Genomic DNA, 27,835 nt, shown 5'->3' on the forward strand with positions numbered 1-27,835 from the left:
GGCGGCATCTGGACGTTGAATCCAGTGGCTTACACTCCCTTGCTTAGCTCCCAGACCTCCTTCCTACATTGTGGAATTTACTCTCTGGAGCATCCCAGCAGGTACCCTAGACCAATGGAAGCTAGCCTCCGAGACCACTGGCCAGCTCCTCATCTGTCTCTTCAGCAAGTCGGCCAGGGCCCCAGAGTGAAAGCCCTCCCTCCTCCCTCTTCCATCCCCTCACTGTCCACCCGACAGAGCTGGAATTTCATCTTCAGTGTCTGGTGACTTACACATCAAACCTCTGGGATGAAATTACACTCTGCCCTCCCTGCGCCGGGAGGACGCTGGCTTTCATGTCCTACATCCCACTGCTGTGGCCCCTCGGCTGAGGGGGTCCCTGTGTGGGCCAGGCTGCCTGAAGCTCTTTACCTCTTTGTATGGCTGTCAGGCCTCAGGAGCGCCCGGATGTTGGGCTGGGGAGCCAATGGGACAAGCAGCTGGGGCGGGTGGGGCCTTCCACTTCTTTTTGCTCCTTCTCCCTGTCTGAGGAATCCTAGAGGATTAACCTTTGGCCCCTTCCTCCTCCTACTCCCACCATGCCGCTCCTTAGGAAGGTGCCAGGAGGGCAAGGTCACCCTGGAGGTGGCACCTCATTTTGGGACTTGTTGATAGAAAGTAAGCTCCCTGAGGCTAGGAGCAATTTCCTACGTTGCCTTTGTGCCCTCAGCACTGAGTATGGTGCCTGGTTCATAAGAAGGTGCTTGATAATACCTTCTGATTGACCTGTGACCATCAGTGTCCCCACACTGCTTACTGTTTTGGGGCTCATTTGTCATGAAACCCTTGCTAGAAATTGGATAGTTATAGAAAAAAAAAAACAAGCAAGGAAGAAGCATTAGGGTCCCTTGGGGTCAGTTTTTGACAAATTCAGGGGAAAAAAAAACAAAACCAGGAAAAAAAAACCCTTCCTGATAATCAAGGCTGTTGGATGATGGGCCCTAGCGATCTTCAATCAGAAGGCACTTATTAAACACCTACTGTGTTCCAGGTGCTGTCCCAGGCCCCAGGGATACAAAGGCAAAGAATGAGGCCATCCCTAGTCCCTAGCCTAGTCCTAGCTTTCCAACAAGGGAGACCGAAAGCACGCGTATAAATATATCCAGCGTAAACATAAAGGGAATGAATTAAAACACAACCAAGTTGTTAAATACAAGGTAGTGGCTTGGTTGGGAGGGCCCTAGTGGGTGGGGAGTGGTCGGGCAGCGAAGCCTCGAATCAGACTGGCAGCCTTTGCCCACTCTGCACTCTCTGTCGCCCTGTGTCTTTGTTCATACCAGGTAGGCTCTATGGAACTTTGGGGGAAAGGACCCTATGTCAGTAATGTCACTGAGATGGATAACGCCCCAGCCCTGTCTTTGGGAGCATGCTCTGTGACATGGTGTCTGTAATTTCCTTGGACGGTTTTCCCCTGGGCTCTGCCGTGGTGGGATGAACATGGTGACGAGGGGAGGCCATCCCCTCTACAAAGGAACCACATGCTGATTTAAGGTCCCTGCCCCTGGAGCTAAAAGAATTATCAGGGCATTGGCAAACCTGAGCCAGAACTAGGGTGGGCAACTGGGGCTTTATCTGGAGGGCTGAAATTCAGTGGGCGAGGAGAGAATTTGCATCTCTTCAGCTGTGCGGAAACAGCTGAGCTTAGCACCTAGTTAGCAGGAGTAATAATTTAAAATAGGGAGCTATCAGGTGTCTCTGCCCACCACCACTGGGCAGCTTCCCCCACCGTGTTCCCAAATCCCCCTTGCATTCCGTGTCACAGCCCCCCACATCTCCCCCAGCGCCATTTGGGGCCTCCTGCCACAGTTGTAAAAATCTGTCATCATAGCCTTGGGACAAGCCTGGATGTGGGGCTGATGTGCAGTGAGAGTCAGGCAGTTTCTTCTTCATTCTGTTCTTGAAGGCAAGAAATCTCTAGACTGTGAGGCGTCGGGCCAGCTTTGGCCAGACCTGGGAGAGCAGAGCCAGGGCCCACCCTGGGATCCCGGAGGAGGGGATCTCAGGACAAAGCCGAGCTGCCCCCTCCCGGCTGCCTGCCCTGGCAGCTGCGGCTCTCCTGGCTGAGCTGGAAGGCCGGCTTAGCACCCAGACGGCCCAACAGCTGGAAAAGAGGACTCTGGCGGCCAGAAGGGGAGTGAGGGGTGGGCCCCAGAGGCTGGGAGCTCGGGAAACCGACCAGTGACTTTATACCTGGATTTAGGATTTCTCTTCATCTCTTCTGGGCCAAAAGGACCAAGGGCCTTATTGCTTCCTCTGGCCCCCTGTGGCCTCCAGGATCAGCATAAATTAACCCTTCACAGCCTGGCCCCTTGCCATCATCCCCTTCTTCCCACACTTACCTGCATTCTTCACACAGAAGCCCCTGTCCCATCTCTGTAGGCCTTTGCCCAGACAGCCCCTCTCACCAGGAATGGCTTCCCTCCTCCGTCACACTCCCTGATTCCTTTCAAAGCTCAGCTCAAACACCATCTTCTATCAGTCAGTATTTATTAAGTCCCTACTATGTGCTGGTGCAGAGCAGTCTATAATCATCGTCTCATTTGTTTTTCACAACAACCCTGGGAGGGAGACGCTATTATTATCCCCATTTTAGAGATGAGGGAACTGAGGCAAACAAGTGACTTGCCCAAGGTCATACAGCTAGTAAGTATCTGAGACAAGATTTGGACTCGTTTTCTTGACTCTAGGCAACCAGCTGCCTCCCAGTGAATGCTTTTTAAATTTCTTCAGTATGTACGTGTTCTAGAGAAGCTAGATGGTGCAGTAGAGGAAGCGCAAGGCCTGAAGACAGGAAGACTCCTCTTCTTGAGTTTAAATCCAGCCTCAGACACTTACTAGCGGTGTGACCCTGGGCGAGTCACTTACCCCTCTTTGTCTCAGTTTCCTCATCTGTAAAAATGAGCTGGAGAAGGAAATGGCCAGCCCCTCTGGTAGCTTTGCCTAGGAAACCCCAAATGGGGTCAGGACCATGACTCAAAACCAAAATAAAAAAAAATCATCTGGTTTTTTTTCCTCCAATAGAATGACAGCTCCTTGGGGGCAGCAATGATTTCAATTTTGGCTTTGTAGCCCCAGCACCTAGAACATTCGTGGCTTAGTGAGTCAGTAAGGGATGCTTTGATCATTGCTCCTGTCTACATAAGTTACATGTTACAGAACACGATACATGTTATGTTCACTCATCCAATCGGCGTCTGTACAGAAGGGAGGGCCTCGAGGACAGAGCCATGCCATCCTTGGCTTGGGATGGAGCCTTTGTCCCTGATCCTGTGCACTCCCCCAGCCCTTAGCCAGCTGTCCCTGTACTTCTCCAGGCTTCCAGCCTATAGTTAGTCAGTCAACAAACATTTCTTGAGCCCTTCTAATGTGTCAGACACTGTGCACACAATCCTTTCTTGACTCCCTGTCTTATAGTGAGTGAGCTGTTGTCTCAGACACTCAGACTGGGAGCCCCTTGAGGGTAGCGGCCTTTATCCTGCCTACACTGCCCTTGTCTTCAGGACTGGGCACTTTCAGGGGTTCAGTGAACACCTCCTGCTTGTCTGGCCCTTGTGCCTGAGCCTTGAGGGCATTTCTGAGATTTCCTGGGCAGCCCTGTGATCTGAGTAGTTCCCCAAAGCAGGCAGTGGCCCCACCCACAGGGCTGGGAAGGGGGATGGGGGGCACTGTGTGGGGCTTTGTACCTGGGGCCAGGGCTGGGCTGAGGGGCTGATTTTTTTCCCCTGCTGTTTATGGAAGGAGCTGGTTTTTCAGGTGGGACGGCTTTTCAGCCAGAGAGGCCTGGATGGGGGAAAGATTGAACCGTCTGGAAAAAGGAGGATGTTGCCGGTTCCATTGTCAAACCCTCCCCCAGAACACATGCCCTTCCCAGCCCCCTTGCCTGGCCCCTGGGTGGCTCAAAAGGGAAACCCTCTGGTCTGCAGCTGTGTGTGGTATTGCTACCCACAGAGGAAAACAGAAATCTTCCAATATAAGTTCTTGGCACTGGGAAGAACCTTGAGAGGTCAGTTAGCCCATCTCTGACCTGGAGGGCTGGACCACAGTCAAAATTCAGCTCTGCTCAGAGTTCCCTGAGAAAGGAGTTTCTTTTGGTCATTCTGTTTTGGAACCAAGAATTGGGATTGGTTCAGGGAGGAAGTCCTTCCTTAGGTCTGACCTCAGTCCCTCTTGCTAAAGCTTTGCCAGTTGCAGTGCCAATGAAAAAGAGTCGGAGGTCCCTGTCCCTTGGGGAAGAGACCTTCATAAGTGATCAGCATGCCCCAGGAGCATCTCTTTAGAAGCCACCAGGGTCAGGAAGGCCTGCTTGGATTGCAAAGAAACCCAGGCCTGTCCCAGAGAAAATGGAATTAGGGATCACTGGCCCTGGGCATGGGCTTCTCCCCACCCAAAGAGCCATTCACACTTACAAAGGGACTTGTGATTTCTTTGGTGAAGCAGGCTCCCGATGAGGAGGTACCCTCTGTCCATACAGATCAACACTTTCTAAGGCTAGGATCTGGGGAGAGTTGCTTGGGGACACTGAGGAATGAAGGGACTTGCCCAGGGTCTTCTAGCGAGTATGTGTTGGGGGTGGGACTAGAGCCAAGCCAGCTCTTTCTGCCCTCTGCTAGGCTGCCTTGCAGGTGACACTTCGTAGTGTCTAGTCATTGGGTTCTCACTTTTCTCCTAGAGGACATTTATAGAGCCCTTTGGGGTTTATGAAGGAGCATAGACGGAGAACCAGAAGGGAATTCTGATTCAGTTCCCTCATTTTACAGATGCGGTAGCTGATGCTGAGAGGTCGTTACCCAGCTGGCCAGTGTCTGAGGCGGTGTTCAAGCCCGGGCCTTGCCAATTTCTTCCAGATTCAGTTCTCTATCCCTTTCGTGTCTCAGGTGGCTCAAATATATCCACAGTATCACAGATCGAGGGCTGGAAAGGACCACATGTGGGCCAGCCCTCCCATTCTACACGTGAGAAAACTGAGGTTTAGGAGTTAAATGACTTATCAAGAGTTGGCCAGGTAATACATAGGGGAGGGGAGAGGTAGAATTCGAACCCAAGTTGACTCCTAATCTTATTATTTCATTTTACTCATGAGGCCCAGAAGTCTCACTTACTTGTGACCATAGAGTTATTTGATAGACCTAGGATTCAAACTCAGGTCTTTTGACTCCGTTTCAGACTTTCTTTCAATGTTTCTGCCTTTGCCTCTGGAGTAGGTACCCATGGATTTGACCATGAATGTTGGGAAGGCCCCTACCCCATGCATGGCAGCTCCCTCACTAGTTACTACAACCCCAGAATTTCACCCCTAAGGATTCCTAACAGCTCTTTGCTTTCAGGATAAAGTTCAAACTCCTTACTCTGACATTCAAGGCCTTCAGTAGCTCTGCTTCCTGCCTACCTCTTCTGCCTTATCTCACACTTCCCCTAAATATGCCCAATGTGCCAGTTAGGCCGGTGTTCTCCTTGTGTCCTTCACACAACCTATGTCTTCCTCCTTTCTCACCAATACTTCCAGGCCCTCTCATCTTACATCCTCCATAAAGCCATTTCAGACCTCCTCCCCTGCCTTTCCATCTTCCTCCAGGCCTCCCTTCCCAAGAACACCAAGCTCTTCAAAGATGCTGTCACTATCCACTCAGAAACCTTCAGAGATTTCCCACCAGCTACAGACCAAAGTATTCATCTTCTGACCCTAGCTAGCATTCAAGGCTTTCCATAATTTGGACCCAGTGACCCAACCTACCCTTCTACAATTTTCTTTCTGTTCCATCCATTGTTTTTACCCTTCCCACCTTCCAGAGAAAGTGGCTGGTTGAGCTAAGCCTTAAAAAAAAAAAGCAGGAATCTAAGAGATTGAGAATGGAAACCTCTAGCTATTGGGGGAGGGGCAGCTGGTATAAAATTACAAGACTAGAGGTCGTGGGTGAGAGATTGAAGTGGGATCATAGAGCACATGTAGGGGAGTCAAGCATGAAAAGACTGAGAAGGTAAGAAGGGACCATGTTTATGCAGATGAGTTCCTACATGATCCTGCAGGTAATAGGGAGCCATTGGAGTTTATGGAGGAGGGGAGTGACATGGTAAGACCTGCACTTTGGAGAAAAATGTTTCAGTAGCTGTGTAGAGGCTGGATAAGAGTAGGGAGAGGCTTGAGGCAGGGAGCCCCACTAGAAGGCTGTGAACCAGAGTGGTAGCTCCATGACTGGAGAGAAGGGGACGTATGCAGGAGAGGTTTCTAGATCGTGCTAATGGGGAAAGCTGCCCAGAAATGGACTGTGCTGTCCCAGGAGGTGTCCCCCTCCTTCCCCTTCATAGAGGTCTTCAGACAAAAACTGGCGGGTCATTTGCTGGAGAAGTTGTAGAGGGGATTGTGGGTCATGGACAGATTGGACAGAATGTCCTCGAGGATCCAAAATCCATCCCTGAGCTTCTGAGATCTGCCTTCTCAGCCTAGCTTGGTGTCTTACACTTAGTAGGGTCTTAATAAATGCTTGTTGATATTTAGAGTTTATACCCCACTGCTTGACACCCCAACATGTCTGAGCTTTTATTGTTCATGACTGGTCTGTGTTAACTCATCCTGCTTTCCCACGATGGTTTCCCCCATCGGATAAAGGTGTTGCCTCCATTCTGTGTAAGGCACTTTACGGCTCCGAACCCCAATTTCCTCATCTGTAAAATGGGGATAATAAAATACTTGTAGCAGCTGCCTCATAGGCTTCTTGTAAATTTCAGATGAAGTCACATGTGTAACATACGAGTGTTAGGTATAAGTATCTGGTGTGGACTTAATGTTGGAAATTTTGATGTTAATCAATCAACCAAGGATTCATCCATTTATCGCTCTCTAGGTGTTAGGCATGGTGCTAAGTGCTATGAAGAAAAGGCAAAACCAGTGCCTGCCCTCAAGGAGCTTGTATTCTAAGGGGAGAGGCAGCCTATAAATCAGGGTGTGGGGTGGGATAGATGAGAAGAATGTTGGAGAGTGATGCCGTGGAGACGAAGCAGCAGCGTCAGGATTAGAACTCCCTTCTGGCCCTTGTCTCAGATTCTCCCCTGCTGAGCTCCTTCCATGGCCTAGGTGAGTACAGAAGCCCCCTAATCTTCCCCAGGGTTATTGAGGGGCTGAGAAAAGGCAAAGGCAGTAGGGGAAGCTGAGCAGTGGGTGCCCTTCCCCCAAATGCAGAAGAGCCGTTCTCCAGTGTGGCTGGATGGGGCCGATGACAACCCAGAGTGTTTCTGGAAGTTGATCACCTCTCCCTGAACCACTTGTGGGTCCTTGGCTGTCAGTTATTGCCAAGATGCCGCCCACGGACCAGCTGGTTTGTGTTTGGGGGAGCAAGCTTATTTTAGCATCCCCTTGGGCAAAGGAAGAGTGAGGGAAGTCACTCACTTTGTAAATACGTCTGGTTGTGTGAAGCCTCCCAGAAGCAAACCAGAAGGGTTGTTGGACGAGCCACTCGATTGTGGACTAGCTTCCAGTTGGCGCTATCTACCAGGTAGTCAGTAGCATAGATAATGGAGACTTAGTCTGAGAATATCCTAGGAATTGACCTTTCCCCCCCATTTTCTATGCTCTACATTGATGCCCAATCTTGATGGTATAGCACTCACTTCCTGTGTGTAGCCACTCTTTCTGTAGACCTCGAACCCTCCTTCTGGGATAGCACTTCCTTTCCAATGTCATCACCGCTTTGGGACCAAGTTGACTGTATGGTCCCTCCATGGCCTCCTTCCATGACTGTCCCTTCCTTAGTGGTCAGAATCACTTGGTATTTTGGAACCACCCTTGGGATGGGGAGGAGCAGAGCCAGGAGGGCAACAGCCCCGCAGTCAGCCTATAACTCACGAGCCCAGGAAAACTGAGCCATGGCTCTGTAGATTGGCAGCGTGCAGCCTCCATGGTGGCAAAAGCATCTCGGAAAAAAGTAAGCTGAGGGGTCGAGGGGAGGGAAGGAAAGGCCTGACATGATAGCAGATATCCAGATACCAGTCCTGTTGGATGGTGAAGCTAGGATTTGTAGAGCTCTGGCACAAAGGCCTGGTTTTAAAGCTATAACTTATCCAATAAAGGGATCCTAGTTCTTGCTTCAAGTAGATTAGATTGAGTCCTGGGAGAGCTTGATGCCAAAGAGTGGCTCCCCATCTTTTCTCACACTTTCTGGCTCATTGTAACCCCAATTTGGAATAGAACCTTGAGGGGAAATCTCTTAAATCTAGCCTAGGAATGCTCTATCTGGAGGGTTTCCCCAAAGGGATTAACAGGATCCCTTCTTGAGAAGTATTTATCGTGCAGAGTAGTAGATAACAGGTATAGGACAGCTATTTTTTCCCCCACAACAGAAATGCTTAAAAATACAAAAGACTCATAATCACACATTGACAAATATTTCAGATATGAAATATTAACCCATCTCTTCTAATCTCCTGGGAGGCAGGGAAAACTCCCAGGAGATTTGTGGGACTGATGAATAGATTTTTCATTTTCACTTTGGATCTATACTACCTGAGTAGCAACTCAAGGTCCCTGTGTTCTGGCCAGCTTGGTATCCATCACTCATCTACTTGGCTTCAGCCTTTTCCTCTGAGATTGCAGAAAGTACCTCCCATTTCCAGTCATTCCTCTTAGGGACTTTTGATTTCTTGAACTCAAAAGATGGTCACCAGGGCTTGAAATGTCCATGTCTTAAGATTGCTTTTCAGTCTGCTGTGTGTTGAGAAAGAAACACAAAGCTGAAGAGGTAGCCAGGGTCTTGAAATCCAGTCTCAGGCTCACCCACATAAATCAGGGTGACTTTGGGTGGGCAGACAGTGGAGTGTTCTTGCTGCCATTAGGGTATAGACCCTGTGTAACTGCTACTGAAGATGGGGAAAGGAGAGACACTCCCCTCCTCCAATCCAAAATAAAGCTGATGTCAGCTGTGTCCCAGTAAAAGGTCACCTTGACAGGGACTTGAAAGTCAGTGGAAAAGGCATAAGATGTGGAGGCAACAGACTTGGGTTTGGTAGTGGATGTGTGACCCTGGGTGAGTCACCTAACCTCTTTGGGGCTCAGTCTCCAGGGTTGGACCAGATCTCTACAGTCCTTTTCAGCTCTAAGTTTTTGCTCAATCATCTTATCATCAGACTAAGACACGCATCTGTGTCTTACTCTGTTAGAACAGAGGCTCCCTGAGGGCAGGTGTGTCCCCCACCAGATAGGGCTCCTCAGGGCAGGTTCTCGCTTGCTCTGTTCTCCATCATTCTGGGGTCTCTCTCTAGGATTATCTTCCCCTTCAAACAGAGAGGAGAGGAGGACTGAATCTTGGGTGCACAGACTAGCTTTGCCACCTGCCTTGGAGGGTGAAGGCCCATCCTGAAGGGGCCTGTGGGTTCCTAAAAGTTCTGTGCCAACCAAGCCCGGGCAATCAGAGCCCCCTCTCCGATGCTCCCGAGAGCTGCTGCTTAAAGAGCCGTGCCTCTGTCTCCCTTGGCAGAGTGCACACACATCCTGATTTGTCTGCTGGGTAAATTGGAGTCTTTCTATTTTGGGATTCCTTAAAGCCAGAAGCACCTGGATGAGGAGAAGAACTGTGGCTGAGAGATTGATCATGATTTCCTCCTGATTTCATTTTGGGCTTTTCAGCCCTCCTGCTCATCCTGTATTTTTCAGCCTGTGCCCCACTGGGCTAGTCTCTCCTGGGGCCTTTGAGAGCCTCAGATTGTGGGCCAAGCATTTCACCTCTGAGCCTCAGTTTCCTTATTTGTAAAATGAGAGGGTCAGGCGAAATGGCCTCTGAAGTCCCTTCCTGCTCTAACACGACGAGATGATGAATTTTAGAGCTAGCAGTGACCTCCGAGGTTGAGCCTAACCCCTTCATTTTTGGAAGGAAGGAAGGCAAAGGCCAAACTTACACAGTGATTTAGTGGCTTAATCAGAAGGAGGGGGGCGGCTAGGTGGTGCAGTGAATAGAGAGCACAAGCCCTGGAGTCAGGAGGTCCTGAGTTCAAATACAGCCTCAGATACTTAACACAAAAAATAGCCATGTGACCTTGGGCAAGTCACTTAACCGCAATTGCCCTGCCCTCAACCCCTCCAAAAAAAACAAAAGAAAAAAAAATCAGAGGGAGGTTTCGCCATCTCCTGAGACCCATGTCTGAGACCTGCTACTCAGGTCCCGTGTCTTAAGGCTTATCTTCTCTTTGACTTTGTTGTCGTTTTAGTCACTGGTCAAGAGGCTGAGGGTTCAGAAGAAAGTAACCGGAGGGAAGATGGGAGTGGAGGGGGTGGATCTGAGGGTCAGAGATTCAGGACTAGAAGGGACCTCAGAAGGCATCGAGTCCTTGGGTGTGGTGTTCAGTCATTTCAGTCCTGCCTGACTCTTCGTGACCCCATTTGGGGTTTTCTTGGCAGAGATGCTGGAGTGTTTTGTCATTTCTTTCTCCAACTTAGTTTTACAGATGAGGAAATTGAGGCAAACAGGTTGAAGTGACTTACCCAGGGTCACATGGTTAGGAAATTTCTGAGGTCAGATTTGAACTTAGCTTTTCCTGACTCCACACTCTCCCCACTGTGCTACCTAGCCGCCCCCATCAAGCCCTACCCCTTCATTTTACAAATGAGAGTAAGGCCCACAGTGGCAAAATGATAGCAATTTAAACTTAATGTTTACAAATTACCTTTTAAACATCTTTTCCCTTGATCCTCACTAGGTGCTAGACTAGACATAATATCCTCATTTTACAAATGAGGAAATCAATGCTCGTAAAACTTAAGAGACTTGCCCATGGTCATGCAGCATCAGAGGCAATATTCAAACCCAGGTCCTCAGCATGTTGTCTCCTCCTTCTCCTAGGATCAGGTCCAGCCTCCTCATATTGCAGATGAGGTCCTTCCTGACCTGCGGGAGATCTCCCGGCTCGTAAGCAGAAGAGCTGGGATCCTCTGGCTGAATTCAGCACTTCTGTTTTCTAATAATCATAAGCTCTGCCAAGTCTTAGGCAGACTTGGGGGTGGGAGGAATAATAAGGAATCTTACTCAAATGCTTTAAATTATGCCAAGATCTCCACTCACAAAATTCTGTCAGGTAACGGGGGGTGGCATGGTGTCCAGTTGTGTGTGAGGAAGACCAGTCCATTTCTGAGGTGAGATTAGGGCCTGGGGCCCTCTTACCTTCAAGCCTGGTGCTCTGAGAGCAAGGGTTCAGACTGCCCCCAGCACCCCCATTTCTCTGAAGCAGGAGAAAATCATGGGCATCATAGGGGCACATGGGATCATAGAAGGACCCTTTGAGACAATTGAATCCATCCCTATCATTTGACAAACGAAGAAACTGCAGCCTTACTAGGCAAGGGGACTTCACATTACAGGGTCATAGATTTAAGACTGTAAGGGATCCCAGAGGGCGTCTAGTCCAATCCCCTCATTTTACAGATGGGTAAACTGAGGTCTGGAGAGGGCAGCAGCCACCTCCCAGGCCCCTCAGGAAGAAGCATCTAATGCTTTTCTCTTTGGACTCTTCTTGTCCCCTTCTTAATTCTGTCAGCCAGCTCCTCCCGGCTCTCGAAAATTCAGCAAAGCACCAATCACCGAGATTCTAGAGTGTGGGCTGGTTTTATTTTCTAGCCCAAATCTCTTCATTGCCTTCGTATTCTCTCTAGAGGATTTCTGAGCTGCTAAGGCGCAAGCCTCTGGAATGGACCTTGCAGTGTGTTTTGACAAGAGTGCTGTGTGGCTGAACATGAAGTCAGAAGACCATGGTTCCAATCCTGCCTGTCAGTGGCTGACTGGGGAGGCAGGCCGCTTAACCTCTCTGGCCACAGTGTGTTCATCTGTAAAGCCAGGGAGGGTGGACTAACGGCCTCTGAGGCCCCTGTCAGCTGTGTCTATGATCCTGGGAACCTGTGTGGTCTTTGTCTCTCTCTTCTGTCTGTCCCTCTCTTCTTCTGTCTCTGTCTCTTTCTCTCTCTCTGTTTTTCTCCCCCCCATCTCTGTTTCTCTTTCTTCCCCCTCCCCTCTTTCTTTGTCTCTCCCCTCCCCCCCGTGTCTCTGTCTGTGTCTGTCTGTCTGTCTGTCTTTGTCTTCATCTCAGTCTCTCTCATCCACAGATACATACACCCCATTCCTCGGAGCCTGATAGCTCTCAGGGTTTAGAAAGGGAAGACTCAGTGTCCACCATAGAAGCTCCTGATTTCATTTTGGGCTTTTTCAGCCCTCCTGCTCATCCCATATTATTATTATCCAGATCAAGAATAAAGAAGACTAGAGTTGATGAATTCTTAATCTGGGGGTCCGTGAGCTTGTTAAAAACAAAACAAAACAAAACAAACAAAAAAAAAACGATTTCAATATGATTGGTTTCCTTGGTGATTTTATGGATTTTATTTTATACATTTAAAAGCATGATTCTGAGAAGGGTCCACAGACCTCACCAGGCTGCCAGAGGGGTCTGGGCCACAAAGGTTAAGAATAAGGAGGTTCATAATAAGAAGCCCTGGGTGAAGTCACCCTTGAATAGCCACGGGGTCCATGAAGGCAAAGCCCAGGCCCAGAGGGGCCATAGCTTTTAGTTTTAATAAGAGCCACGAGCTGGGGAGTGAAGCTCCTCAAAGATCTGAGGGGGGGGGTTATCACTGTCGGCACCTCTACTGCATGCTGGATGCTGTGTTAAATGCTGTGTGACTCTCCCATGCAGGACCCTCTCAGAATCACTGCGTGTTCAAGCAGCAGTTCCTCCATGAGGCCTTTACCACCCCCACCCTTGTGTATGTGCACGTACATGTGTGCGTGTTTATGTGTGTGTACGTGTGTGTGTGTAAACATGTATCCCTTTGGCAATCCGGTGAACTCTCTGGACCCCTTCTCAGATCACATTTTTAAATGCATAAAATACATAAGATGCCCAGTGAAACCAGTGACCACATATTGAAAGAGTTAACAAAACAAGCACATGCATGTACACACATGTACACATTCTTCCTATATACACACATGTAGATGGGGGTGTATGTATAGCAGTGTGCATAACACACACACACATTGTATGAGAGGAAACAATAGAGTTTCCCCTCATACGGTGCAAGGTTCCTGAAGAAAGGAGTTTTTGTCTTTGGGTCTTCAGTGCCTAGTGTAGTGCCTGGCATACAGTACGTGCTTATTAAATGTTGATTGTTCACTTGTGAGCTTCGCTGCTAGAATGTAAGGCTCTTGTGGGCAGGGATCTTTTCATTTTTGTCTTTATATCCTCAGTGCCTAGCAAAGTGCCTGGTACACAGTGGGAGCCTAATAAGTGCTTGTTGCATGGTGAGCTCCTTGTGGATGGGGATGGTTTCATATTTGTATCCAGAGTGCCTGGACACAGTGGTGCTTAATAAATGCTTGTTGCATGGTGAGCTCCTTAAGGAATGGGAAGGTTTCATCTTCCTATCCACAGGGTGTCACATATAACAGGTGCTTAATAAATGCTTGCTGGCTTATTTGACCCCAAGCACCTCCTCTGGGGAAATATGGTAATCACCCCCCTTTGATGGAGAGGAAGGGGGAAAAGGGAAGGAAGGTAGCCTAGCTGAGCTGATGAAATAAACTTGGATCTCAATATTTACTTTCTCCTCATGAAGTCGAGCTGTGTTTACCCACTCGGAGACTCCGGGTGGTACTTGAAGAGCCGGCAGAGAGCTCTCCAGCTCCTCGGCTGGATCGGCTCCCTGAGGGGCGAGCTGCCTGCTGTAGCGTCAGCCCGAGAAAGCTGCCTGGCCCTGCAGCTGACGGGGTGGGGGCGGGGGCACCCACATTGCCTAATTGTTCATAACCCATTTCAGGGGAACTGATTAACAAATTAATTCGCCATCTTAGGCAACAGTCTCTGAATTTAGGAAGGGTGGAGCTAGGAGGAGGGGAGAGGAGATGGCAAGGTTTCCATGTGGTGCTGTGGAAAGACCATCTGTTTGGGAAGCAGGGGACCTGGGTTCAAATCCTCCCTCTGGCACTTACCGGGTGACAATAAGCAAGTCACTTTAACTCCCTGGATCCTGTTATGCAGTGGGAAGAAAGGAGAGAAGGGGACCTACCTTCCCTTTGAGGAGCAGGCAGGAGCTGGGGAGACACGTCTCCCACACATTGAACCCTGCCATCAACCGCTTCTCTGGGTGAATTGGCCCATCAACCAATGAAGACCTAAGTGTCTGCCGTGTTCCAGGCCCTGTGGACAGACAGGAAGGTCAGTGCTGCTGGGAGCAAGGGAGGATGGCCATAGAGAGCAGAGCAGAAGAAAGACCAGTTCCCGGCTGTGGAGGAGAATGTTCCCCGACTGCCAGAGAGAACCCAGCTGCTCGAAGGGAGGTAAATCCAGGCCCAGCAGATATGGGGAGACAGAGCCCGCCTGCCCCCTGGGGCTACAGGTCAGCCCAGGAGACAGCCTCTCCCCAAAGCTGCTGAAAGAACTGAGAGCCTTCAGAAATCCTGGAGGTGGCGAGATGGCGGGAGATGGGCCAGAGTCGGGACTTCTGTCAAAGAGGGAAGAGGAGTGGTGGCTCCCCGCCAGCCCAGGGCTTTGTCGCCATAAACACATGCCTGTGCATGGCACACAGCAGGCATTTAATAAATGCTCCTTCCCTTCCTGTTCATACATATCTTCCCCTATTTCCTACATACTGTGCAGTCATATGTGGTGGAGTTTTCAGTCATTCCCCAAGGAATGGGCATCCTGGACCAGTCACTGGGCAGCCTCGGTCTGCCTCAGTTTCCTCATCTGTGAAATGGATAACAGTAGCGCCTCCCTGCTGGGATAATGGTGGGGATCAAATGAGATAATCCTTGGGAAGTGCGTTGCACAGCACGCGGTGCATCATAGACACGGTAGAAACATTGGCTGTGCCGTTGTTGTTACGGTGCTGTCGTCAGGCTAGGGATGGCGTCCTCTTCTGTTCCATCAGCCATTCGTGGGGTCAGTTGTCCTATCCACAGCCGCCATCCCTCCTCTCCAGCCCAGTGTGTGATGTAAATGTGTGTGCCTGGTGGCTAAGCCAATATGATTAATGTCCAGGGTTCAAGAGAATCCACAAGAAACCTTCCACCTTCCCCTAAGTCAGCTGGTTGCAAAGACCTATCAATTTGTCACTTAGAAAATCTTTTGTATTCCTCTTCTCTCCTCCCCTCTACCTCTCTCCCCTCCCACCTCTCTCCTCCCCTATTTTCCCCTCCTCTCCCCTCTCTTCTCCTCTTCCCTCCCCTCCTTTCTCCTCCTCTCTCCTCCAGTCCACTTCCCTTCTTTCCCCTCCCACCCTTTCCCCCCCCTTCTCTCCCCTTCCCCCTTTCTTCTCCTCCCCTTCCCTTCCTCACTCCCCTCTTTTCTCTCCTAATATACATTCTCATTACCACTTGCCTAATCAGCCTTCCCATCTTCATTTTGTCTCTCTTCGTTTCCAGACTAATTCATCTTCTTTCTGCCTCATCAGGTCCCTTCTCCACTCCAAAACCTTCATCAGGTCCTACTAGATAAAGTTCACATTCCATCCCTTGGCATTCAAGGCCTCCACCAATCTAGCCATACCCTGCCATTACAAGTTTATCCCCCTGTTCCCTTCCATGACCGTTGTGCCCCAGAATATATGGATCACCATTCTCCATCCCCTTCTGCCAAGTGTCTGGCCTTTGCCCAAGCCATTACCTGTGATTGGGATATCTTGCCTCTCTATGCCCGTTGAAATCTTATCCATTCTTTCAAGCCCGGCTGCATGTCTGCTTTCCCCAGGAAGCGTCTGTTCCCCCTCATCAGTAACCATCCTTCCCTCCCTGGGCCTCGGACAGGGGTTGGTTTGTCCTTCTCTTATGCCCTTATGACAATTCATTTTGTACCATCCTTGGTCATGTAGGTAGACACTTGTCCTTCTAGACTTGAAGCGCCCCGAGGGCAGGAGCTGTATCAGATTTAACTTCCGCATCTTGCCTAGCAAAGAGCTCTAGAACGAATAGGCCCATAAGAAATATTTCTTAAAATCAAAGCTAGGTTTATTTTTCCAGTTTGGCTTGGGAAAGGGAATTGTTCCCATGTTAATAGCCAAGGAAGAACTCCTGGTCACTGTTTGCTTCATTCCTTGGAGAAGGGAAGGAGAAAGAGGAAGGAGAGGCAGTTATTCTGGACCAGTGTATGCTGGCCATTAGCAAGGGAGACTAATGTTGACCATAAAGCCTGGATAGAGAATGTCACTGGCTCAGGTCGCCTCAGTGTCCTTCTTTGTAAAGTGACAGGGGCAGATCCCTTTCCACTGGTGAATAAGCCTGTATAAAATCCAAGCCCTTTCTAGCTTGAAGCCATGAAATCACAGATTCAGAGCTGAAAGGACCTCAGAGGACCACAGCCCAACCCCCTTACTGTGTGGAGAAGGAAATTGAGACCCAGAGAGTTTGAGTGCCCAAGATCGTGTGTGGTAGGTGCCAGGAACTCCTGACCTCCCATCCAGTCTTCATTCCACCACAGCAGTGAGCCCTAGATGTGATTGATCCACCCATAAAATAAGGAAGGCAGTGTTGTATAATGGACAGAGCCATCCTTGAGGGTGGGAAGACCTAGGTTCAAATTCTGCCTCAGACACTGACTGTGTGACCCTAGACAAATTACTTGTAAGGATTGATAATACATAGAAAGGAACTGACAAATCTTAAAATGGTATAAAAAAAGGCATCATAGGGGCAGCTAGGTGGCGCAGTGAGTAGAGCACCAGTCCTGGAGTCAGGAGGGCCTGAGTTCAAATGTGACCTCAGACACTTAACACAAAAACTAGCCATGTGACCTTGGGCAAGTCACTTAACCCCAAATTGCCCTCCAAAAAAAAGGCATCATGGCAGAGTAGATAGATAAGCCTTAAAGCCAGGGAGATCTGACACATACTTCTTTGTGACCCTGGGAAATGTCACTTCACATCCCAGGGTCCCAGACACCTGGATTATTCATCCAGGGCCTATGAACTTTTAAACTTTTAAAATTAATTATTAATTACTATTTTTATATGAAAAAATTTTTTTAAATCTTACAATATTTGAATACAACTGTTTTCCTTTGTAATCCTGTGTATTTTATTTAATGCATTTAACAACATGATGCTGAGAAGGGGCCCATAGTTTTTGCCAGACTGACTATCTGACTAAAAAGGTTCTTTTAAGAGCCCCAGTTCTAATACTTATTTTGCAGAAAAGCTACTGACCTGCCTTGATAGATAGACTTTCCTCTAGGTGATCCCTATAGTAGCCCTGCTCCCCTCGTATAAAATAAAAGGCTTAGAATTACATGATCTTGGAGGCCCTCTGCATTTCTAAACCCCATGATCGTGCCATGGGCAATAGGGAACCAGTGCGTGCATCTGAGGGAGGGCAGGGAAAGGTTGGATCATGGAAGGTGAGTCCAGCAGTCTGGCAGAGGACAGAGGAGGAGATGATATTTCATAGCTAGATTGCTGACCAGAATGGAAAGACCCAGCTGTGGAATAGACCTGCCTCTCTGCCTGTGTTTGAATGCATTTGGATTAGATTACCCAGGAGCCATGAGTGGCTTGTCTTCTCTCCTCCCCCCATCCACCCTGCACCAGCACAACAAGAAGCAGCATGACTTTTTCTCACTTACGTTACAGCTGTTCCTACTTTAGCCTCTGCTGTTTATGTCTGATGGAGATGGGTTGGGGCTGGGCTGGGGGAGGCAGGGAGGCTGAGAGGAGAAGGCAGGAGGTTGCTAGGCTGTCCCACTGTGGGGGGCAGTGTTAAATGTGGGCACCCCCTTCCCTCTTCTCTCTCCCTCTCCCCAAGGGTGCAGTAGGCTGATGAGGGCAGCTGAGCTGGTGCCCCCATCTCCACACTCCCCTTCTCCAGCCATCCAAACCAAAGTGCCACAGGGTAAATTGACTGCCAGATTAAGAGCAAATAAATATTTATATGGAATGCAAATAAGCCCAGATAAACCTCTGGCAGGAGCTGTAGCCTGGAGTGGAGATTCAGGTGAGGATGGGTCTGAGCAGCTGGGGCCGAGGCCTAGGCCCTGGGTAGGTTTCCCAGGCTCTGCTCCTAGCCCCAGAGCACCCAGAGATTCAGAGCCAGAAGGGACCTCAAAGAAGCCATCCAGATGGGGAAAGTGAGGCTCTAGTTTGGACAAGGAAATGACTTGCCCAGGGTCACATAGCCAGTTGAAGCCAAGTCCTCTGACTTCAGGACCTTGGCCTTCCTTCCCCATACCATCCAGCCTGACCAGCTGCTATCTTGTCTGCCCTGGGTTTCGCCCTCCCTTATTCTCAGCCTGGAGGTGGCCGCTGGAGTTGGGGGACCAGGGTAGGTCACAGAACATGCTGACAGGGTTTTTGAAGGTTTCCTGAAGTCTCTCTTTGTCAGATCTCCCAGGTCTCTCAAGGGGGTATTGATCCATTGCCATTCTCTCGAGGTTTCATCCAGGAGTTCCCCAGTTTCCCCAATGGCCAACCTCATATCCCTCCATTGGGGTTCCCCCCTCCCTGTCATCTGCCACATTGACAGAAAAAGTAGCTTAAGATGGGCCTTTCCCCACCAGTCCCACCAGCACCCTCTGCCATGTTTGAGTAAGTCCAAGAGAGCTTACAGGAGGAAGTGTCAGCTTGTTAAAGTGGGGAAGGGTGGGATGCTGGAATGTCCCAGTCAGGGTGACAGCAGGGAAAACACAGAACAGGAAGAGGGGGACCCGGTGTGCAGAAGGACCGGACGGCAGAGAGGGTGGAGCCCAGTGGGGCAGAGATGGGGAGGGTGGCACTTGGACGGTAGGCCCAGTTTGGGGAAGGGCATGGCTGGACAATAGAGGTTTGGAAGGGAAGGGAAGAGGAAGAGGACCAGTCACAGCCCCAAGACTTCACTCCTTTGGTCCTCAGGTTTCTCATCTGTAAAATGGGTATAATCATGTAGAATTGTGAAAAAGAAGTGCGAATTACTCTAGCTATTAGATAATGGCTAGAATTGGTCAACCAGCTCCATTTGTGGAGCACTTAATGTCAATTAGGCCCTGGACCAGTCTCTAGAGCACAGAACGAGGCATATGATAAATGCTCATCCATTCATTGATTCATTTTTTTAGATATGTAAATGGACAGCCCACTGGACTTGGGGTCACTGTTTGCCTCAGACACTTACAAGCTGTCTGACCTCTTTGTTCCTCAGTTTACTCATCTAGATGTCTTCTGTGGGCCTGTCTGCTTTTACATCACTCCCTGGCTTCTGGGTCCCTCCAATTTGGAAGTCTGTGGACAAACCACTTCCCTAGGCCTCGGTTCTCTCCCCTGTAAAATGGGGGAGTTGGACCAGATGACCTGGGAGGTCACTTGCCACTCCCCACAGTAGTTGTTCCATCATTTTCCAGTTGTGTCTAATTGTGAAGATGAGTCCAGGCAGGGTACTCTGTCCACTGGGCCACCCAGCTGCCCTCCAGTCACTGAGGGAAGTGATGGTGTTAAAAATCCAAGAAGCAATGATGCCCATGTCCTGTCCCATCCTGCCCCACCTGGCCCAGCCCCACCTGGATTTTGGCTTTTGCACTATGTTTGGGTTCATTTAGTTGAATGTGGGTGTGTCTGATAGTCCCGGGATCCTGAAATTTCCAGCCACCCAATGGAGGCCGGCCAGCTCAGGATTTTGCCAGGCTGTCCATGGACAGAATGTATTCCAGAGACAAATCCAGAACCATCTGATGAGGAGGGAAGGCAGCCGTCCTCACTGGCAACAAGCCGGGTCACAAGGAGGAGCAGCTAAGGACCCAGAAACTGGGTGGCCCAATAGTGCCTGGCGGGCTGATTGAGCAGGCAGGGTGTCCAGGAAGGCAGCGGGTACACACTTGGTGTCTGGCAGGTGCTGGAGCCAAGAGATGGGACTGAGCCTCAGTGGTAGATAGAGGCAGTGTAGTGTAGACGACAGGATTGGGGAATATGGAACAGAGTTCAAATCCTATCTCAGGACTTAGTGTTGTGACTCTGGGGGAGTCATTTAAACCACTTCCTGCCTCAGTTTCCTCATCTGTGCAGTGAGGGGGTTGGACCAGGCTTCTAGCTCTGTACCTGTGTTTCTATGGCCTTGGGTCCCTGTCAGCTCTGGCTCTATGTGTGACCTTGGGCAAATGACTTGATTTTCCCATGCCTCTCATCTGTACAATGAAGGGGATGGATTAGATGACCTCCTAGGTTCCTGCTAGGTCTGTGGTCCTCTGACTCCAGTCTCTAAAGCGATGGGAGGTGGAGCTAAAATGAGAGATTGGGGTGCTGTATCCCAGTGAGGGGCTGAAGCAGGAGAAAACAAGGCTGCGACCTTGGTCTGGGCTCAGAGCAGCACAAGCCCATTTCTTAGACCCAGGAGGAAGCAAAAGGCCAGAGGAGGAAAAGGAACAAAGAGGATTTGTGTAGGAGTAAAGCTTGTGTGTGTGCACCCACACACACACACACATTCTCTTCTCTTTTCCCTCCCTCCCTTTTTCGTTCTCTTTCCTTTCCTCTTTTCCTTCCCTTTCTCTTCTTCTTCTTCTTCTTCTTCTTCTTCTTCTTCTTCTTCTTCTTCTTCTTCTTCTTCTTCTTCTTCTTCTCCTCTCTCTCCTCTCTCCTCTCTCTCTCTCCTCTCTCTCTCTTCCCCCTCCTCTTATTTCCCTCCCCCTCCCTCCCTCCCACACACACTCACAAACTTAAAGACAGGCTTGGTTCTAGAGCCTTGAAGGTCTAAACAGTTCTAGTTTCAAAGGTTAGAAGGATACAAGGTCAGGGAACCCAACACATTGTCATGAAATTATTCCCAAGAAGAACCATCTTTATACTTACTCCCTGAGCCTCAGTTTTACCATCTGTAAAATCTGACCATCAGATTAGTTCAGGGATTCCTGAGTGTTTTCACTGCTTATACCCATTGGCTTTTGACACTACCATTCTGACCCTCTATTAAGTGTGAAAGAAAATAAGTTTATGGTGTCTGTGCATATAAGAAATAAATAGATCAGTTTTTCATAAAGAAAATTTTATTTTAATTCTATCAGCATTCTTTACTACCATGAAGTTGCTCTCTCCTGACCCCAGGATTTTTTTCATTAACATTCCGTCTTTTGAAATCCTTTAATAGCACTAGAGTTACATTCCAAATATTATCAAAATTCCCTTTAGCTCCTGGGAGCCCCTGGGCCACATCATCTTCAGGTCTCTTGTAATCCCAGCATTCCATGGGGTCACCATTCTGAGGAGCCCATGTCCATGGGCACACCTGTCCCCACAAGGTCATGCCGAGTGTGTGGATGGCTGTGCTTCTGGAAGGGCGACCCTGGACAGTGAGTTCTACAGCCAGGGAGAAGCTGGAGAAAGTCAGGCCATACTGAGGTTTAACCACTAGGCTTTCCTTGGCTGGGAAGGAATTAAGTATTTTAAATTACTTCTGGCACCAATTAGGGTTCCAGCGTAGAAGAGAGTGAGTCTGGGCAGATCCTCCATCAGCTTCCTGGCTGTTCCTCCAAGGCCTTCCATCTCCTGGCTCCCTACTGGTGCACTGACCATGCTCTCAGCCTAGCGTACTCTCCCTCCTCACCTCTTCCCTCTCTTTTCCAGGCCTTCTCCCAGACCAAATTCCACTCCCAGCTTTCTGCAGGAAACAACAGTCCCTCTCCTGGTCCCTCCAACCGCTGTCTGGTGCCTCTCCCTTTCCATCTCTTCTCTGGCACCCGCTCAGCACCCAGTTATTTGCTCTTGTGTCTCTCCTTAGAATATAAGGTCCTTGAGGGCAGGGGCTGGTTCTGATTTTCTCTAAAGCCCCAGTGTTTAGCATGATTCTCAGTCCAAAGTAATCACATAATATCTATACTCATTCACGTTCACCAACTGCCTGATGCTAATGAGAGATGTAAGGAGTTGGACCAGGTTGAGATTTAATGGACCAACTTTTCCTGGTTAGGGAGAAAGAAGTTGCTTCTTGTCCTCCATTTCCCCTGCTGGCATCTGGGGGGGAGGGTTCAGATTGCTGGAGAGAACAGGAATGGATGGGGGTGTGGGGTGGGACTGTTGTCAGTGAAGGATATGAGCGGACTAGCTAATGATGTCACAGGACCTTCTTTGTCACTGGTCTTCCCTCCTCTGTTTTGCTGTATGACTGACTGTGGGGATGACGCCAGGGGTCAAGAACAATGAATGAATGAATGAATGAATTTATTGGAATTGAATGAGCATTTGGACCAGGTACTGTGCCTGGTACTAGGGACACAATACAAACAGAGAGGGGCTTCTCTTCTGATCACTCAGAGGTAATGAATAAAACACTGGGCCTGGAGTCAGGAAGAACAGAGTTTGAATCCTACCTGAGATTGAGACTGACTGTGTGACCTTGGGCAAGTCATTTAGCTTATGAGGATTAAAAGAAGAAAAAAACAAGACTCTGTAAATCTTTTTTTTTTTTGCGGGCGGGGGGGGGGGAAGGCAGGGCAGTTGGGGGTAAGTGAGTTGCCCAAGGTCACACAGCTAGTAAGTGTTAAGTGTCTGAGGCCGGATTTGAACTCAAGTCCTCCTGACTCCAGGGCCAGTGTTCTGTTCACTGTGCATCCTAGCCACCCCGGACTCTAAATCTTAAAGTATTATCTAAATGCTAGCTCTTATTATGATTAGAAGGGGAGGGTGTTGACAGTGTAGACATGGCCTGGAAGTGATGATAATGGGCGAGATAAATGGAGCCTGTTGGCGCCCAGGGTCCAGGGATGAAGGCCAGAGTAAAGGAGCCTCGTCCTTCACAAACCCTGACGGATTGGCTCGAAGGTACTCCCCTTCCCCCAAATGTCCCACCAAATCAGGAGATTCTCCATAAGGAGAAAGGCATAAATATAGCCCATGAGCTCATACTGCCCCATAAACCTCTAAAAGGAGACAGAGCTGTCCTATAGCGCATGAAACGGCGGCGTAGATTTCTGACAGTGCCCTGTGTGGTCTAGAGGAGTCACCATGTTCAAAGTCATTTATAAACATTAACCTGTGCATCCGGCTAATTTGATCAGGACTTCTCCCACCACCAGGGAGCAGGAGGCTTTTGTGAAGGGCAGCAGCACGTCTCATCCTGGGGCGCCACCTTCCCGGCCTTTCTTGCCTCCCCTCCTCCATGTTTTACTGCAGGGGAGGGAGGGACAGAGACCAAGAAGAGTGAGGAGCCTGCCTGTGTCTGGGGGAGCTGGGACTGGGACTCCCAAGGGAAAGAAGACTGATGAGGGGGAAGAGCCGTGGGTTAAATCCCAACCCAAGATAAAAAATGGCCCAATCCTGAAATGTGAAGACTGTCTTTGTGTGGGCTGGAGAATATCAGAGCTGAAAAGAACCTTGGAGACTGCCTGGTTCAAGCCCCTCGTTTTATTTTTCGTTTGGTTTTCTTCATGAAGAGCCAGTGTGGGAGAGCCTCAGAAGTCAGGAAGATGGGGTTCAAATCCCAACTCTGACCCATACTGACTGTGTGACCCTGGGCAAGTCCCATGCCCCCCAGGCAGCTCTTTGTTTAGTTTCAGAGAAGGTGCCCATCTCCATAAGTTGGAGTTCCTTCTACACTGATAAAATCGGAGTTGTTCTTACATCACCTTCTACCCTAGAGAGGCCCATCTGGTAACAAAGAATGAAAAAGGAAAGGATTTTCTAAAACAAACCACCGTATCAGCTGGCTGCAAGTGTATATAATGTTCTGTACCCACAGCCCCCCACCTCTGCAAAGAATCTAAGGATCAGAGGATTGTAATTCTAGAGCTGGAAGGAACCTTGGGGTCCATTTAATCCAGCCTTTCCATTTTACAGATGAGAAAACCAGCCTCAGAGAAGGGAAATCAGTTGCTTCATAGGATCCTAGATTTTGAGCTCGGAGGGGTCCCAGAAGCCCTTGTGGGAGAGGGATAAGAAGGGGGGCCAGGGTGCAGGCAGCATGGAAGGGACAGCCTTGGAAAACCACAAGGTAAAGTGACTTGCCCAAAGGCATGCAGGTACAGGAGGCAGGGGCAGGATTTGAACCTAGGTCCTTTGTCTCTTAATGCAGTGATTCCAAGTTCAGGGCCTTTGCTCAGACTCTCAGTCATTCAAAACCAGTGTGTTCCTTCTTCCTCTGCATCAGTGAGTGGCTGAGGTCAGGGCCTCTCTGGCTTGTTCTCCCTGGCACTCAGAAAGCCATGGTGATTCCCCTGTCCTTGGGAGGGGTCTAGGGATTGGGAGATCTGCGCTGTTGTGGATGCCTGGTCTGAGGAGGGGGGAGCCAGGAGGGCTCTAGAACGTTCACTGGTTAGGGACTGACCTGGCCTCTGTCATCAGAGACACGTGGTCAGTGACCTAAAGGGGACGGCTAGTGCTGGCCAACATCTCCTTTTGCTCTTAGGGCATAAGAAAGGGTAGGAGAGTCTGACTGGGGAAGTGAGTGTGTGTGTGTCTGTGTCTATACGATTGTGCAAATGAGGGTGTAAGGGAGTGGCTTTAAAGATCGACAGAGAGAGCCTTGATACAGTGTGCCCATTTCACAGATGAGGAAAGTAAGGCCAAGAGAGGCAAAGCAGCATTCACAGCCAGGTCTCTGCTGGTTCTGAGCCTAGAGAGGATGGAGCCATCATGAAAGGATGGGGCAGCTAGGGGTGGGTGGAGAGAGAGAATAGTATTGATTATGGGTCACAGATTCAGAGCTCTGGCAGGGGGGTGGTGCCATGGATAAAATACAGACTCTAGACTTAGGGAGACCAAGATTCAAAGATGCTTAGCTGGATGACCCTGGCCAAGTCACTTAACTTGTCCGAGCCTCATTTTCCTCATCTGTAACATGAGTGTAATAATAGCATCCACCCCATAGGGCTGTTGTGAGGGACAGATGAGCTCCTGTGTACAGACCTTAAAGCCCTTTACCCTCACTATGTCATTTTCACTATTATTATTTATGACCCAGTTACTTTTCCAAAGTTAGACACTGAGGAACAGACCCAGGATTCACACTGAGAGTGTGGGATAATAGCTGTAAAGCAGGAAGAGACCACAGAAGGCATTCCACCCACTGCCCCCATTTCACAGATAAGAAAAACTGAGGCCCAGGGAGCTAAAGTGACTGCCCAAATCCAGCCGACAAGCCTTCTGCATGTGGGCTCTGTGCTGAGTGGCCATGGCACAGGCTGAAGGGAAATTTCAGCCCATGTCCTCTGCCTCCCCGAGTTATACACTAGCCCTGGGAATTCAAAGGCCACTTGGCCCAATCACCCCATTTTACCGATGAAAGAAAGCAGGACACAAAGTCAGGATTTGAACCCAAGCCCTTAAATGCATCTAAGTCACTTTAGCCTTTTGTCTGTGAGTCTGAGTGTGCTGGTGCTCAGGACATGAGTGCACATGATGGGGAGGGACTGAGACAGACTGAGAGAGGGGCGGTTTGTTACTGTGTGCAAACCGAAGATTGGGGATCAGAGGCCTTGTATTGGCACCCCAGCAAGTCCTCTCCTCTCTGGACTCAGTTTCCCTATCTGTAAAATGAAGAACCTGAACTACACGGCCTGTGAGTTCCCTTCCAGCTCTAGACTGTGGTCCAGCGAGGCTCTCTGGCCCTCAGTTTCCTCTTCCGTGAAGTGTGGGGGCCGAGCCAGCTGACCCCCCACGAGCTTTCCAGCCCCATAGCCGTGAGAGCTTCTGAAGAGAGGGTTCTGTGTATTGCGGGGGTGGGATGGCTTTCTCTGACTGTGAGCTCCGGGCGCCCCCCAAGCCCAGGTCCCGATCCCGGGCCGTGCCCCCAGCCCAGCCCCCCGCCTCCGATGGGCCGGAGGCGCGGACGGCACGCCCTGGCTCCAAAGCCTGCGAGCCGGCGGAAAACAACGGGGTTTTGTGTATCTCCGCGGCTCCGGGGCCCTCCCGGCGCTGGAAGAAAGATTTACTGTTGGGAAGATTAAAGGGCCTGTTACATTGTTCAAATACCACGAGATTAGTTTCCAAGGACACGGCGCTGGTTGCCATAGGCACACCGGGCTGGAATTAGGATTGCGGCGTTTTCATCCTGGTCACGCAGACAGTCGCCCAACGCGCTGCTGCGGGAGGCTTTAAATAACCCGGTGTTCCCTTCCAGGCCGGGAAACTGCAGCTCTCGGCCGGCCTTGCACCCCCATCTCTGTGCCGCCGATGGCTTTTTCGTTTGGGGGGAGCAGCCCACTGCGGAGGAAGGGCAGGCTTGCATGGCAGCGCAGGGGGCGGCCGGCTGGCCCCGAGGTGTCGATGCCCAGCATCGGAGAAGGCTTCCAGCTCTCTCTCCGCCAAATATCCTTGACCAGTTTCTGCTGGCTCCGGCTTTCCCTTAGCTCTAGAGCAGGAAGGGTTCCCATAGCTCTCTGGTCCAACCCCCTGGTTTTACAGTGAAAGAAACAGAGGCCAGGGTCATGAACGGCGCTTAGGTAAGAACATCATAGGCTTAGGGATGGAAAGAACTCCAGGGACCGGTTAGTCTGAAGACCCTCATTTTAGGGAGAGCATTGAGACTGAGGTTTGGGGCTGTTGGAAGGGGGTGTCAGGGGATGCTGAAAGGACCCAACCCTGCCCAGGGAGGGCTCAGTCCTAAACTAAGACCTTCACCTTTAGGGAGAGCACACCATCAGCCCTCTCTCCATGCTTGGGCCCACATCCTTCCGTCTCCCATATTCATAACCTCAGGCTCCCTTTGGACCCCTTCCCATACTTGGTGGCACCAAGCTGGGACGTCTTCACAGCCTGTGGTCTCTATCCCGAGTTTCTCAGATCCAGCCACATCAATCAATCAACAAGCATTTATTAAGAGCCTACTCAGTGTCAGGCCCTGTGCTAGGGGCAGAAAGGCAGAAATTACTGAGCACTTACATTCTGACAGAAGAGACAACCTGCTCCCATCTCAGCATCTACAGAATAAATACAGACCTATGCCAAGTCCTTGGGTGCCCTGTGGTTTGGGGTGTTAGGAGCAACTGGGGGGATCCTGAAAAAGATGTTTATGCTCGGGCTGCATCATGAAGGAAGAGAGGGATTCTGTAAGGCTAGAGTGAAGGAGGAATGCACCCCAGCCTTGGGGGATACCCAGTACAAAGGTATGGAGGTGGGAGATGAGGTATGGTATATGAGCAGACTGGGTAGCAGATTGTGGAAGGGGGAGTAATATCCAGGGAGGCTGGAAAGATATATGGAAGCAGTTGTGTCTGACTCTTCATGATCCCATTTGGGGTTTTCTTGGCAGAGATACTGGAGTGGTTTGCCATTTCCTTCTCCAGGTCCTTTAACAGATGAGGAAACGGAGCCAGGCAGGGTTAAGTGACTTGCCCAGGGTCACGAAGTTAGGAAGTGTCTGAGGTCAGATTTGAACTCAGGAAGACGAGTCTTCCTGATGCTAGGCCCAGTGCTTTATCTACTGGGCCACCTATCCTCCCCAAGAATATGTGGGGCTTTAAAAGCTTAACAGTGGAGTTTATATTTTATCCTAAAAATAATATGGAATTTATCAAGTAGGGGAGTGACATCATGACATCTGTGCGTAAGAAAAATCTTTTCGATAGCAGTGAGGAGGGAAGCCAGTGGATGGAGGCAGGAAGGCCAGTGAGGGGGCTGCTGCAGATGTGATGAGGGCCTGAGCTCAGGGGGTGGCCATGTGAGCCGAGCAGAGTCGGATGGGAGAGGTGCTGTGGAGGGAGAAGCCGTGAGATCTAGCAGCAGATTGGATATGTGGGATGAAGGCTGAGGGGGAGGAAGGTGTTGAGGCTGGGTACCTGGACACTGGAGGGACTCGGATGCTTTCACAAGAAATAGGGAAACTTGGAAGGAAAGGTTGGGGATTTTGAGGGGGAGGGGAGGCATTGTGTATTACTCTGGACATGTTGA

General features: G+C 49.9%; 1 protein-coding gene across 7 annotated transcripts in view; it reads left to right on the top strand.

Annotated features, from left to right (window-relative positions):
- Positions 1–27,835, top strand: part of GTF2IRD1 (GTF2I repeat domain containing 1) — a 217,168-nt gene that overhangs the window by 14,680 nt on the left and 174,653 nt on the right. For 4 of the 7 annotated variants that reach the window (XM_069089500.1, XM_069089501.1, XM_069089503.1 and 1 more), the window contains one exon: positions 14,203–14,345. The exons of the other annotated variants lie outside the window; for them this stretch is intronic. In XM_069089500.1, the coding sequence (XP_068945601.1) occupies positions 14,250–14,345 (96 nt within the window). In that variant the 5' untranslated portion in view covers positions 14,203–14,249. The remainder of the gene's footprint in view (positions 1–14,202; positions 14,346–27,835) is intronic. 7 annotated transcript variants of the gene reach the window in all.

This window comes from Petaurus breviceps, unplaced genomic scaffold (genome assembly GCF_028583685.1).
Source record: "Petaurus breviceps papuanus isolate PSGF00001 unplaced genomic scaffold, PetGlider_PUasm1.0 186, whole genome shotgun sequence".
NCBI classification, from domain to species: domain Eukaryota; kingdom Metazoa; phylum Chordata; class Mammalia; order Diprotodontia; family Petauridae; genus Petaurus; species Petaurus breviceps.